At 41.4% G+C, this 15,018-nt stretch overlaps 1 protein-coding gene across 2 annotated transcripts in view; it reads right to left on the minus strand.

Moving 5' to 3' along the window:
* The window catches only part of PCMT1 (protein-L-isoaspartate (D-aspartate) O-methyltransferase), a 41,901-nt gene that overhangs the window by 16,702 nt on the left and 10,181 nt on the right, over positions 1 to 15,018 (minus strand). For both annotated transcript variants that reach the window (XM_075554394.1, XM_075554395.1), the window contains exons 2-3: positions 5,634 to 5,738; positions 4,402 to 4,433 (exon numbers count right to left, since the gene is read on the minus strand). In XM_075554394.1, the coding sequence (XP_075410509.1) occupies positions 4,402 to 4,433; positions 5,634 to 5,738 (137 nt within the window). The remainder of the gene's footprint in view (positions 1 to 4,401; positions 4,434 to 5,633; positions 5,739 to 15,018) is intronic.

Consider the following 15,018-nt stretch of genomic DNA (forward strand, 5'->3'; position numbering starts at 1 on the left):
CAGAATTTTTTTTAGAGCTATGTATTAAAATATTTTCAAAAAAAAAATACCTTATCACACAACAACAACAAAAAAATACCTTATCACCTTCAAAGTACTCTCCATTACACTTAATACATTTGTCAAATCTGCAGTTCCATTCTTGGAAACATTTTCCAAATTCATCTGGTTGGCCGACAGCACCTCCCTCATTTTTTCCCTTCACTTCTTCTACATCATCAAATCGCTGTCCACTCATGTCCCGCTCCATTTATGGAAACAGAAAGAAGTCGCATGAAGCAAGGTCAGGTGAGTAAGGTGCATGGGGCAAGAGAAGCATGCTGGGTTTTTTTTGTTCTGTTTTGTTTTGCCAAAACCTGGCACACTGAGATGACTGCATGAACAGAGGCATTGCTATAGTGGCAAAACCAGTCCACAAGTAGGTCTTTTTTGTCCCAGTTATGCAATCTTTTCAGAACCTCTAAATAGAAAGCTTGATTAACAGTCTGACCTGGTGGAATGAAATCCAAATGAACTACTGAACTACGAGGCGACATTTTCACCTGTTTGAGAAGTTGACTGACTTCCAGAACAAGGTGTGTTGTCAATCAACTCTTTTGAAACGAGAAAACCACTGTACACTTGAGTTTTTCCCATAGTGCTGTTCTTGTAAGCTGTGTTCAACATCACAACAGATTCTACAGTATTTTTCCCAAACAGAAAGCAGAATATCACAGCTGCACGCTGTTCTCTTAAACTGACCATCACAAAAATCAAGGTTCAAACAAAACTGCTTTTGAGAAAAAATTCACTGTGACCAGAGAGAACCTTCCAAGGTGACACTAGTGGGTACACTAACTCAGAGCAAGTTGTTCCATGTTCACCAAGTTTTCTGGTTATTTTGGGGTACCCCTTCATAAATTAGAAAATCCAGGAGGCAGAGTTAGGTAAACCTCTTAGACATAACCAAGAGGGACTGAGTCACTAGGCTTAAGGTTTCGGGACCATAATCTTAGGAGACATCTTCATTACCAGGCATAAAAAAATCCAAAAAAAATAAAACCAATGATCTACATTCTACTTTGGTAAATAGCAACCACGATCTCAGAACTTGCAGGCAGTTATCCATAATACAAGTATTGGTGTCTTCCCATCTGGAGCAAAGATGAGTGAAGAAAATCAAAGAGTCAAGGAAGTAATTAGTCCAAAGGGCTAGTAGACTACACAAACTACAGCCTCCACTTGCCTGAGACCAGAAGAAATATGTGGTTCTCCGTTAGTACTACTTACTGACCATTCTGCTCTGGATCACAACAGAAAGCCTTGGGCAGAGTGGGAGAAAAATGTAGAAGAAAATTCAAAATCATAAAAAAAAAAGAGACCAGCCTTGCATACTATACTAGTCTGATGATCGAGACTAGAGAGTAAAGCCCTTGAGATTATGGCCCTTAGACACCCTTCACGCCTAGACTTGACCCCACTCCAGGACACTGCCTTCCAGCCAAACAACAAACAAGCCTATGAAGTGAACAAGGAACATGATCCTGGAACAGTCAGTCATACGAGACCAAAAGGACAGCATTCACACAATGACAAAGTTCAGAAGGCAGGAAGGGGCAGGAAAGATGGAAAAAAGAGCCCAGGGAGGATGAGGGAAGACTGTTATTGTACTAAGGTAACTGCAAAGAAGAGCTGTACAAATTGTTGAATGGACACTAATTTGCTCTGTATACTTTCACCCGAACCACAATGAAATGCTAAAAACACAACCCAAAAAACCAGAGGTTTGCTATCTAAGAAAAAAAATTTAAAAGGATTAAAGACCTTAATGTCAAAGTTAATACTATCAGGCTCTTGAGAACAAAAATAAGGGGCTTAATTTTCAACAGAAGTTGTCTACTAAACACAACCATCATTGTAAAGAAACAACAACTCTCCCAACTAGACCAATATACAACATCATGATAAACAGGAAAAGACTGACTCAGTCAAGGATTTCATTTGACTTGGATCCACAACCTACACTCATGGAAACAACAGCCAAGAAACAAACATCCAACCATGGGGGTGGGGGGGAGGGAGGGAATGCTCTAGGATGGATGTCGTAGTGATCCAAGGCACGGTATTTTCAATCACTTCATAAGCATGTGACAGCTGGACACCAGATTAAGAAGACCGAAGAAAAATGGATGCATTTGAACTGTGGAGCCAGAGAAGAATGCTGAAGGTGCCCTGCCTCCAAGTCCTGGTGGCGTAGCGGGCTATGCACTGAGCCGTTAGCTGGGAGGAAGAACAGATCTGTCTTGGATGAAGGACAGCCAGAATGCTCCTCAGAAACAAGGTTGGTGAGACTTCATCTGACATACTTTGGACAGGTTACTAGGAGGGACCAGACCCTGGAGGAGGGCATCAAGGCCGGTCAAGTAGAACTCAGCACAAAAGAGGAAAACATTCAACAGGACGGACTGACACAGAGCTACAACAATTGGCTCAAGCATAACCATTGTGAGAATGGTAAGAGGCTAGAGAGGCTTTCATTCTCTTGTACAGAGAGCTATTCTGAACTGGAGCTGACTCAACAGGACCTAAGAAAAATAGTGCGCAAACAGAAGAAGATAATTTAGACATGGGATCAGCTACAAATTAAATTCATAAGTTCATGGGAAAAAAAACCTAGTAAAAAGAGCAAAAATTTATAAATTATCCAGGGTTCGTGGGGTTGGGGGGGTGGGGAGAAAGGGGAAAAATAAGGAGCTGACAAGGGCTCATGTGGAAAGAAAATATTTTGAGAATGATGATGGCAACAAATGTACAAATGTGCTCGACACAATGGATGGTGATTAATAATTGAACCAGCCCCCAATAAAATGATTTTTAAAAACAAACCAAAAAAAGAGCAAAGAGAACCTACAGACTTGGGGCAAAATTTTATGCTACATAATAAGCAAATGTAGCTTGTGATCATGGGGGGGGGGGGGGGGAAGATGGTATGTCACTAAAGTGCTATTTTGCAATTTACTGACTTATAAAGATGATAGCTTTGCTTTTAATTTTAGGATCATTTATATGATACTATAAACTACGAACTATCATTCTTGTCTTAAACCCCTTTATTATCATTACTGGTCTTTTGCTAATTAGTTTTCAGGAATACACAAACACATATATATGTATACATGCAAAATTGACCCTAAACTGCTAAATATATTCCAAGCATTTTCCTCCATATTTTTTCTTTTAAACGTTTCTTCTGATGTTTCTTCTCTTCAGAAATCACAAATTTACGTTTCATCTTTTAAAAACTGGTTTTCTAATGTTTTGTCATATTTAGAGAAGCTATTCATATTCAATTTTTATTCCTATAATTATTAGTTCACTATAAATATTTAAGTAAAATTCATTAGTATAAAGAAGATTTTAGGGCATAAACAAGTTTCTCCAACACCAAGTACTTGTAGAGAATCAAAAGCTATTATTTTCAAACACCAACAGAGTACTCATTCAGATACTGACATTTAAAACTCTCCCCAAATCCCCAATGGAGAAAAAGTGCTAGATCACTCACAGCAGGTCTTTCTCAGGGTGAGGCGCCTCGCTGCTCCACTGCATTTTCCAAGTAAACCGTGAGACAGACATTCAGCTTGAGATTCCCATCACCTGTGCGTCAGACTGTTCTAAAATGCCCTGCCCTCAATGAATGACTCTCTATGTCCCGTTTTGTATATCATTAGATAAGAATGGCAATTTCTACCATGAAAAACAGCTTCTATATACCATGGTAAGAATCTTCATTACTAATTTACAATTCATAAATGTGGACACTGGCCTATTTAAGGGTTTAAACTTTCCTTAAACATTTTTTGAAAAAAAAAAAACTTTTTTGGGGGGGTATGGTTATTGTTTTATTTTTTGAAAAATGGTTCAAAACATCACATTAAATCAGGTGAAAAGGAAAGTTTAAAACACACCATTTTATAAGGATGTTCTAACATATGTGATGATGGTTCACTTTACATAAATCTTGTCTTAGAGCCTATGATACACCTAGTTGGCAGTAGCACACAGGTATTCCAAACTGGCCAGTCTGCTTTTTCTCCTGTCTGCATCGACTTCTCATTAGCTGCCGTCTGCTTTTATCACATGATCTCTGAATCCTCTGCTTCCTCTGAGTGGAGTCAGGCTTTCCTTTTCCCTTCCCAAACTCCACAGGCCGTGCCGACCACAGGGGCAGAGCCTGGGAGAACGCGACTTGGAGAATCAATGGTTCCCTCACCCGCACGGCCGCCATCACCACCAGCCAATCTGGAAGGCAGCGTGCCAGGCCTCGGTCTTTAAACCCTTTTTACTGAAGAAGGAAAGAAAGATTCCTGGAGGACACTGTGACCCATTTGTCTGGGAGCAAGTGAACAAAGGGTAACTTACCATGTGTGGTGCACTGATTGTTGCTTGGAAACCTGCAAAACAAGAAGAGAAGGGCCGATGCGCTCAGCTGTCGGAACAGGCCAGCTCTCCCAGCCACTCACTGCCTTTTTAACACCCATGGATGACTGCCCATCATCAGTCTGTACACTTTAAGAATCTCCAGAAAATCAAACTTTAGATTTTGTACCGTAGGGGACTGCCTGTAGTACCGCAGTTAGGGTTAGAAAAGATAGCCATGCCCGAGGCATAGAAATAGGTCTGCTCTAGTCCCGCTAGTTTCTTCTCCTGTGCAGTTAGCTACGAAAGGAAAATCAAGTAGTAAGAGTGTTTGATTTATTGTGCTGTATATTTATTACTATATATGCATTTCTGTATCTCAGGGAGTACATTCCTACTGTTTGCAAAATTAAATTGCTTATTTCTGGCAACTTTAAAAGCAAAACCAAAAAATTAGAGCACTGGTAATCAAATTACTCTAAGGGACAAATGAGTTCACTGGTGTATGTGTGTGTCTGTTTGGTTATGATTCAGTTTAGTCTTTACAATTCTCTGCTGTGGCTTTTAGCACTTCGTGTCTTTTCTAGTATGCTTTTCACAACACCTATTTACCTGCTTCTGCCTCAAAAGTGATTTTCACTGAGCAGTGGTAACAGGTGCCTTTGAGGTTCAGAAGTTCCCCGGGATCCTCTCTGCTGACTGTGCTTCAAAAGAAGATATCATGGCAGCTGGCCAACACAATCCAGAGGCCCTTCTAAGCCTCAAAGGCACCCACTGCCAAGGCTCAGCAGCTCTGAAAACCTGTCTCAGGAGAAGCAGTTAAATAAGGGACCGTCTGAAAACAAACACAAGCTAATAAAAGCAAGGCCAGTGAGGTAGAAAGTCAGCCACACCTGAAAATACTGACAAAAAGAAAAGGCTAAGACAAAAAGCTATCTCAATCAACATTAACATCTCTCCAGAAACCCTAAGCTCAGCTAGAACCCAAAAGTTCTCATAAAAAAGACATTTTCCAAAAAAAATTCCTCATGTGAAATACTGTTGGGAAGAATATGGACTACATATCATAAAATACCAGAGCATTAGAATGGATGTGCTTGGGTAAGAACCCTACTACGGCACTGCAAGAAGGAAGGTGTGAGTAGCTATGTACCTCTGGCCCCGCCACGTTTGAGCTGTAACAATTCTAGAGTAAGTGAAGAAAACCGTGACATTTTCAGAAGTGCAGAGCTTACCTATTGACTGGGGAGAGTCCATGTAAGGGTTACATTTTGCATAGTGGGAGCGGTCTGTCGCCAGCATTACTTCAAATACTTTATCTGTCTTGATGATTCCATTTTCTGAAATGAAATGAGGCAGACACTGTAAGCAGGAGTGACTAGTTCTAGATGTATGGGAGGGTTAAAAAAGTTTGTGGGACTGAGCGAAACACTAAGGGCATGCATCAAAGCATCGAAGGGAGCAAACAATGAAGTCCCCAAATACCAAAAATAAACTTTGGAGCCAGGGTGTGACACCCCATCAGACTCGACAGAAAAACACTAATAGAGGTTAACAAACAGACCTGGAAGTATTGATATGTTTTTTGTTGTTGGTTTCTTATGGTTGTTGTTTTCTTTTGCTTTTATGCTTATTATTGTTTTTGCATGTCTATCTAGAAAAGATAGGCATGAAAAACAACAGACAGAACTGACGGTTCTGAGAGGACACAGGAAAGGGGGAGGTGGAGGAAAGAAATGGGGGTGCCAACAAACCCAGAGGTGAGAAGAACACGTGATCTAATGATGGCGAGGAGGGCATAGGATGCCTGGCGGGGCTTGATCAAGGGCAATATAGATGAGAGGAATTACTGAAAGTCAAATGAAGGTCGAACATGATAGCGGGACAAGAGAAAAGTAAAAGGAAAGAGGAAAGAACTAAGAGGCAAAGGACATTTATAGAGGTCTAACTACGGACATGTATATATGTAAATATATTTATAGATAATGATAAGGAAACCGATCTATGTACATATAATTATATGTTAAGTATTGAGGTAGCAGACGGACATTGGGTCTCTACTCAAGTGTTCAACTGCAAGAACACTTTGTTCTAATAACCCAGCATTGTGAGGCTGACCTTCCCTGGCATAATCACTGAAGACAAAGTGGTGCACAAGCAAATGTGGTGAAGAAAGCTGATGATGCTTGGCTATCAAAAGATAAAGCGTCTGGGGTGTTAAAGGCTTTAAGATAAACAAGTGACCATCTAGCTGAGAAGCAACAAAGTTCACATGGAAGAAGCACACCCGCCTGTGTGATCATGAGGTGTCAAGGGGATCAAGTAACAGGCATCAAAAACCCATAACAAAAAATCCTATCAATGTGAATGAGGGGTAGGGCAGAGTAGAGACCCAAAGCCCATCTGGAGACAACTGGACATCCCCTCACAAAGGACAGAAGGGTCACAAGGAAGAGGCGAGCCAGTCAGGGTGCAATATAGCATTGATGAAACATACAACTTTCCCCTAGCTCAGTGGTTCTTAACCTGTGGGTCGCGACCCCTTTTGGGGAGGGGGAGTGTCGAATGACCCTATCAGGGGTTACCCAATTCTTAACAGTAGCAAAATTACAGTTATGAAGTAGCAACAATTTTATGGTTGGGGTCACAACATGGGGAACTGTACTGCGTTAAAGGGTTGCAGCACTAGGAAGGTTGAGAACTTTTACTGCTCTAGTTCTTCAGTGCTTCCTCCCCACCACTATCATGACCCCAATTCTACCTTACAAATCTGGCTAGACCAGAGGATGGACACTGATATGGATAAGAGCTAGAAACAAAGGGATTTCAGGACAAAATGAAAATACAGCTTGGGGACATGGGTGGAAAAACAATTTAAATGCTCTAGGTTATGACAAAGAGAATGCAACCAAAACAACAGAAGAAAAAAAGGACGTAAAAAGGGAGGTAGAGAAGAAGATCGTCAACTATAGTAGCTACTATAATAGGAGAAACTGGCAAACCAGATGGTAAAAAGTTAAGGGAAAAAATGAATGAAGGTGGAAGGGCACTGTGAAAGTTATAAATACAAACCTCCCAAATAATAAAAGAAATATTCTTGAAATTAGGAAACAGGGAAGGAAAACGCCGTAAATAGTCCATGGTTAGCAAAGACAAACTTCCAGGACTATTTTAAAATTATTATACTTTTTAGATAAACTAACCCAAGCAGAAAAAAAGCTATTTCTACACAAAGAAGTTCAGGCAATCTTTCTGAAAAGGTTTTGTTTGTTTTTTAAATCATTTTATTGGGGGCTCATACAACTCTTATCACAATCCATACGTACATCAATTGTGTAAAGCACATTTGTTTGTACATTCGTTGCCCTCCTGAAAAGGTTATTAAAGTAGTGAATGAAAAAAAATTTAAGCAGAATAATAGAAATATTTACCAAAACATTGTCAAGTTCCAGATAGTGTCTGCAGTACTTTATATAACTATTTCTTTTAATTTAATGAACATGTTTTACACTGTCCCTAAGAATCCCATAAAGTAGGCACTATCATTAACTCCAATGGAGACTTGGCAGTATAGTGGTTGTGCACTGGGCTGCTAATTACAAGGTCAGCAGTTGATCTACCAGCTGCTCCTTGGAAGACAGGACTTTCTACTACTATAAAGAGCTACAGTCTCAGAAACAGACAGGGTCAGTTCTACCCAGTCATATTGGGTCATTGTGAGTCAGCATCAACTTGATGGCAGTGACTATGGGTTTTTGTTGTCATTAATCCAAGAACATGTGTTCATGGCACAAATGGCTAAGCATCTGAGCACTAGCTAAAAACAAAAACACCAACAAAAAATACCCAGAAGCGCTGGGAAGAAAGGGCTGGCATGATCTGCTGCCAGTAAGCCAGAGTCTTGAAAAACCCTATGAAGCTCAGTTCTACTGAAGGCACATGGGGTTCACATGAGTGGAAACAACAACAACTCGTTTGTCAACAACTAGCACAGTCAAATAGCTCAGCTCCTGCTAGGTCCAGTCCCCAGAATAATTCTGGAGTAGTTCATCTGCCCTGAAATTAATTCAAACTCCAGAGGAGTGATTCATGAAATCTAAAGGCCAAAAATGACAAAGTCCCACTGATGGGATTTTTACTAGCTAAAAGAGCTTTTCCCATATCCAGGTCACTCTATCAGAAAAATTCCCAGTGTTAAGATGAAACAACCTTTCTCTGTGACTCACAGAACCACTAGTATTCCTTTCTAAACCACAAAGCTATGCTGAATTGTATAGCCTCCCAACCTTTCTGATACATCTGGCCAACCCAAGCCTTACCTTTTTCAGATTAAGCACCCTTACCTCCAATTAGTCACTGATTTTAGAAACTGCTGTAAAGAATATGGCTTTATTCAAAGAGCGATCTGGTCTTTACTCCTGGCTTCTGGGAGGTAACTTATGTAAGGTTCATAGAAGTGACTTTGTTTCTCTGCTGGCTTTGGGCCACACCAGACAGTAACATGATTTAGGGTGGGATCTCAGGTCAAGTCAGATGTGACTTAGAGTGGAAGCTTTGGCCATCTGTCAACCCAGGGCACTGAGTTCAACTACAAGGATAATCAATCAATCAATCTTACCTATACAAAGAAGCCTAGGTTCCCAAACTTCAACTGATCGTTGGAATCACCTGGGGATAGGGTACAATTACAGCTACCTGGGCTCTATTTGCAACCTAATGAATCAGAATCTGGATGTAGTGGGGAAGCCCAAGGAGCTATAGCGTTATCAGATGCCCAGGTGATTCTAATGATTCACCAAGTCTGGAAACCTAGGTAATGGAGCCTCGGTAATAACTGTAATCACAGAGATGCCAGTGAGTTTGCCTGGTTAGCAATACTCTGTGCATACTGTAATCCTTTGACAAAATAAATAAAAATACTGCCATCGAGTCCATTCCAATTCATAGGGACCCAATAGAACAGAAAAGAACTGTTTCGGGTCTATCTAGATAAAATAGGCGGGATAAACAATCTGGAGGAGAGAAGAAAAGGATGGACGGTTCTGGGGGACATGGGAGAGGGGGAAGAGGAGGAAAGGAAGCGGTGTTAACAAACCCAGGGACAAGGCAACAAGTGATCCAAAATCCATGGCGAGGAGGGTGTAAGAGGCCTGGATCAAGGGCAATATAACCAAGAGGAAACACTGAAGCCCACATGAAGGTGGAGCATGATAGGAGAGTAAGAGGAAGTAGAGGAAAGAACTACGAGGCCAAGGGCATTTATAGCTCATGAGGGAGGGGGAGCGGGGAAAGAGGGGAAAAATGGGGAGCTGATGCCAGGGGCTTAAGTGGAGAGCAAATGTTTTGAGAACGACGAGGGCAATGAATGTACAAATGTGCTTTACACAATGGATGTGTGTATGGATTGTGATAAGAGTTGTATGAGCCCCTAATAAAATGATTTTAAAAGGGGGGGCATTTATGGAGGTCTAAATACAGGTGTGTACATATGTAAATATATTTATATATGATGATGGGGAAATAGATCTGTGTGCATATATTTATAGGCTTAGTATTAAGGTAGCAGATGGATATTGGGCCTCCACTCAAGTACTCCCTCAATGCAAGAATACTTTGTTCTATTAAACTGGCATTCCATGACGTTCACCTTCCTGACACGATAGCTGAAGACAAATGGGTGCATAAGCAAATGTGGTGAAGAAAGTTAGTGGTGCCCAGCTCTCAAAAGATATAGTGTCTGGGGTCTTAAAGGCTTGAAGGTAAACAAGCAGTCATCTAGCTCAGAAGCAACATAGCCCACATGGAAGAAGCACACCAGCCTGTGTGAGCATGAAATGTCAAAGGTATCAGATATCAGGCATCAAAGAACAAAAAATCCTATCATTGTGAACGAGGGGGGAGTGCAGAGTGGAGACCCAAAGCCTGCCTGTAGGCAACTGGACATCCCCTTACAGAAGGAGACGAGCCAGTCAGGGTGCAGTATAGCAATGATGAAATACACAACTTTCCTCTAGTTCCTAAATACTTCCTTCCCCCCGCTCCCCATCCCCACTGTCATGATCCCAATTCTACCTTACAAATCCGGCTAGACCAGAGAATGTACACTGGCACAGATAGGAACTGGAAACACAGGGAATCCAGGACAGATGATCCCTTCAGGACCAGTGGTGAGACTGGCGATACTGGGAGGTTGGAGAAAAGGTAGGGTAGAAAGGGGGAACCAATTACAAGGATCTACATATAACCTCCTCCCTGAGGGATGGACAACAGAAAAGTGGGTAAAGGGAGACGTTGAACAATGTTAAGATATGACAAAATAATACTAATTTATTAATTATCAAGGATTCATGAGGGAGGGAAGCGGGGAGGGAGGGGAAAAATGAGCTGATACCAAGGGCTCAAGTAGAAAGCAAATGTTTTGAGATTGATGAGGACAACGAATGTCCAAATACGCTTGGCCCAAGGATGTATGTATGGATTGTGATAAGAGTTGTATAAGTCCCCAATAAAATTATTTTCAAAAGGAAAAAAAAAAGAACTGCTTCTGTGGGTTTCTGAGATGTTAATTCTTTATGAAAATAGAAAGCCCACTCTTTCTCCTCACCCTCTGACAGCAAGAGTGTAAGTGTCCTGATGCCACAGGAGAAGCAAGCAGACTCTGAGTAAGGTGCGTCTCTTGACGCTGTCCTGTGCATGGCTGCCTGCCTTTGGCTGGTTTTCATCCAGATCACTTCCCTGCAATAAGCTACTGGTGAGCATAGCTTGTAGGACATCCGGTGGGTCCTTCCAGTGAGTGACTGAGCCTGCGGATGGTTTGGGGAGGGATTGAATTTGCAGTTGGTGTCAAACTGAGTTCAGTTTGGGAGCCTAATTCCATTAAGCTCTGTAGTCGGCCCTAAAACTCCTCATAAAAATCACCATATGCACTTTATTCACTCTTCCCTAGATGGTTAAAGTGTGACATTGAAAATCAAACCACCAGACACATTCTAAATATTCAAGTAAATTCAAGAGATCACTTCCCTTAATATAATTACCGTATATATTCTAATATAAGCCGACCCAAGTATAAGGCGAGATACCTAATTATTACCTGGGAAACCAGAAAAACTGATTGACTTGAGTATAAGCCTAGGGTGGGAAATGCAGGATGTGAATTAACACAGAGATCAGAGGGGAGAGACGGAGCACAGCCACAGACACATCCTTACCAGTTCAGCTACCGGAGTTAAGTAAATCACTATGGGTGCTTCTGCGAATTGGAGCCATCCACGTCATAGGACGGCTCTGATTGGTTAGATGTGAGTAAACAAACATTTAAAGCCCTGCAGTGTCAGCGGGGTTTTGAATGAACAGCGGAGGAACAGCAATCACATGTGAGATGTTACACCTCGCTGGGGTACTACTGACCCGTGTATAAGCTGAACCCGTTTTTCAGCATATTTTTGGTGCTGAAAAACTTGGCTTGTACACAAGTGTACATGGTACTTAGGCTCACACCAGTTTCTTTGGCTGCTTTCTTATCCTACAAATTTGGCTTTCTGTTTCAGTTCATTTATTATTTGCTAAAACTTTCTAAGAATATCTAAATTGTTTTCAGCAAATGTCACCAGTCATCTCCAAGGTCATTACTAGGTGATTTCATTTTTTTTTTTTCACTAAAAGGTTCTCACAATTACTGATTTTTGCCCAGGATACCATTTTGATGGATGCTTAAACAAGTTACAGTTACTATATTATTATATCCCTATTTTTGATCATTTGAAATTTATAACTACCAGTGCCTGGAAATATTTCTAGCAAACAGCAAATGAATTTAATGTTTTACTTGGCCTGTGTAGCTTAATTGTAGATAAACATGTAATTACCATCAGGCCTCTGATACAGTGAAAACACATTGATCACCACATGTGGTAAAGTGAAATTACTTGGTAAGGCTCTTCTTTCAGTCTTTGTAACTCCCACCAAAAGACTAGGTGCCATCATGCAAATAAGGCATACAAAACCAACTCAGGGATTGGTCAGTTTTGTCATTCTGTTGAGTAGAAGGGGACTATCTCAAAAGCGAAAATACAAGAATCCCACAACCATCAAGAAACACCCACCACCACTAGCAGAGTGCTGGTGAAATCCCTGCGAAAGTAGCAGAGACAGCAAGCACCAGAAGCCACAGCACCGACACCATGAGCCAGAGTGGTGGGCTTCTGAGCCCACAGAAAAAGTAAAGCTGGGTGCCTTCAGTTTGGAGACTAGCAGGCAGAGTAGGATGTCCTTTGGGCATTTATTAGACTAAAACTTTGTAACACTTGCCCGAGTAGGAAAGATGTCAAAGAACCGTGGCTTGAAAGGCTGGGAACCACAGGTATGTCTGCCAGCCTGACTGAAAAGTGCTGCTGGGAACACAATGTATTTTATCCTGGCTTTTAACCAGTTAACTTCCCAAAGAATCCTCGTAATCATGAGATTGTCTGGGAGTTCTGTGTGGGCACTGTAGCGGATTGTGGAGCCCCCCAGTGAGGGCCGTGGGAGGGATGGTTGGTGTCAAAATGAGGAAAAGGAAGGAAGAAGGCAGAGGCATGTGTGGCTTCTGCCTTATTGCAAGCTAGTGTGGAATCTCCTCCCCAGAGAAGGTCCAACGTGGACCCGATGCCATAATTTCCCAAACTGTCTTGCAGTCCCAGGATCCAAGAACCCTAATTGAATAATTATAACACTGGCTAATGTTGGTCCACTATGCAACTGACCCAAACAAGAACTTGGTAATGGTTCCAAAAAAGAGTGTGCAATAGGATTCAAGCTATAGGCCAAATAGTACTGGGCCTTCCATAAGTAGGAACGTCAGTGCAGAGAGAGAGAAGTCAATTCCAGAAGGAAGAGAAAAAGATACCAGACAAGAGTCATAATTTAATGAAGACTAAAATAAGACATGAATTCCCCAAAGATGACAATCAAACAGCCATCAAACATGAAGAAATGCTCACAATCACTAACTATCGGAGAGTTCAAGCTAAAACAATGATGACATACCAGCTTACACTGACAATGACAGACAAGTTAAAAACAAAACAGTAAATTCGGGAGAGGCTGTGGAGAGACTGGGACCCTAGTCCACTGCCGGTGGGCTTGCAAACGTGTACAACTACTGTGGGAAAGTATCTAGTACTACCCCAACAACTGGAAACACCGTATTCCCGAAGATCCACTAAGCCTCTGCGGGGTATTATCGTCCCTAAAGAAGTCAGAGCACAGACAAACATACACACCCATATCCACGGCAGCACTGCTCACAACAAGATGATAGAAACAACCTAAATGCCCCTCAGTACAAGACCGAATGAAGCAGCGTTGGTCAATACACAAAATGGCATACTCTGCAGAGCTAGAAAAAAAAATTGGATAAAACTGTGAAGCACCTCATGGCATGGATGGGACTGGAAAAGATTATGCTGAGTGAAACCAGCCAATCGCAAAAGGGCACATTTTGCATGAGACCACTGTTAGAAGGAAACAACAACAAGATAACGTTCATGCCAAATGGAACACACCTTGGAGATTGCCAAATAGGGAATGGTAAAGGAGGGACAATTAGGCAGCAAGGCTAGAAGGCTGACAGGTGTTAAAGTGGGTGTAATGGAAGATAGTAGTCCACAAGAGGGAAATGAGATATTAAGGTCTGGGAGAAGGGTAAACTAATGGAGTTTGATTAGCAGTTTAAATTGCTGAGATGGTTAGAGACCCGCAGTCACCCTTCTCAGATTTTTCCAGGTTTGATGCACACAGTTATCTTCAATGAAGATTATTTGTTAAATAAAGAGCTAAATGGGATTCAAAAAAATTGCTGAATACAAAGTAGATGGTATGAAATGTAGCCCCACCCCATCTAATTTACACACACAAAGAATTTTTATTAAAAATAAGTAAGCACGCTTTTAAGCAACTGATAAAGTGTGAAAAAGTAAACACTCTTCAGTCGTTGAGGGCTCCTGGATGCTGGCAAGAGTACCATAGCACCCCACAATTCTCTGCAATGTGTCACTCAGTCATTGCTATTAATGCTGGCTACTGATTTTCAACTCTTAAAAGTCAATACATAAAGGGGGCAGAGCTCCCCAATGTCCTCTAAAAGCAGAGGGCTGAGGGAATGGTGTCAATTTGTAGGTTATGGAACAAGAAATAGGGGTTCAAGTCTATGTTGCAAAGTTACAAAAGTAACCACAAGGGGAAACAAAACTTATGGTATAACTATTTGGGGGGGGGGGGGCAGTAAGGACAAGCAGGTTGGCAGTTATGTCAATTCTCAACTGTCTCAGCAGGAAGTCAGTAGATCTGTCTACAGTTGATGTTACAAGAAATAGCTATTAAAAAAATAGCTATCTACATTTGATTGATACAGATTAAAATAAGAAAAAAACCGCAGAAAGTTAAAAGTAGTTCATTTAAGGCTCACTTACAATAGTAAAAACACCTATTAACTGTTTTGTATGTTAACCACATGCGGTAGTAACAATGGCTGAGGTGCAGAGCAAGAATAACAATGGCTGTGATCGTTAAGGTCTTGGGTCACCTTGGCTGGACTGTGATTCTCAGTGGGTCAGCAATTAGGTAATAATGAAGTGTGGC

The sequence above is a fragment of the Tenrec ecaudatus genome, chromosome 7 (assembly GCF_050624435.1).
Source record: "Tenrec ecaudatus isolate mTenEca1 chromosome 7, mTenEca1.hap1, whole genome shotgun sequence".
NCBI classification, from domain to species: domain Eukaryota; kingdom Metazoa; phylum Chordata; class Mammalia; order Afrosoricida; family Tenrecidae; genus Tenrec; species Tenrec ecaudatus.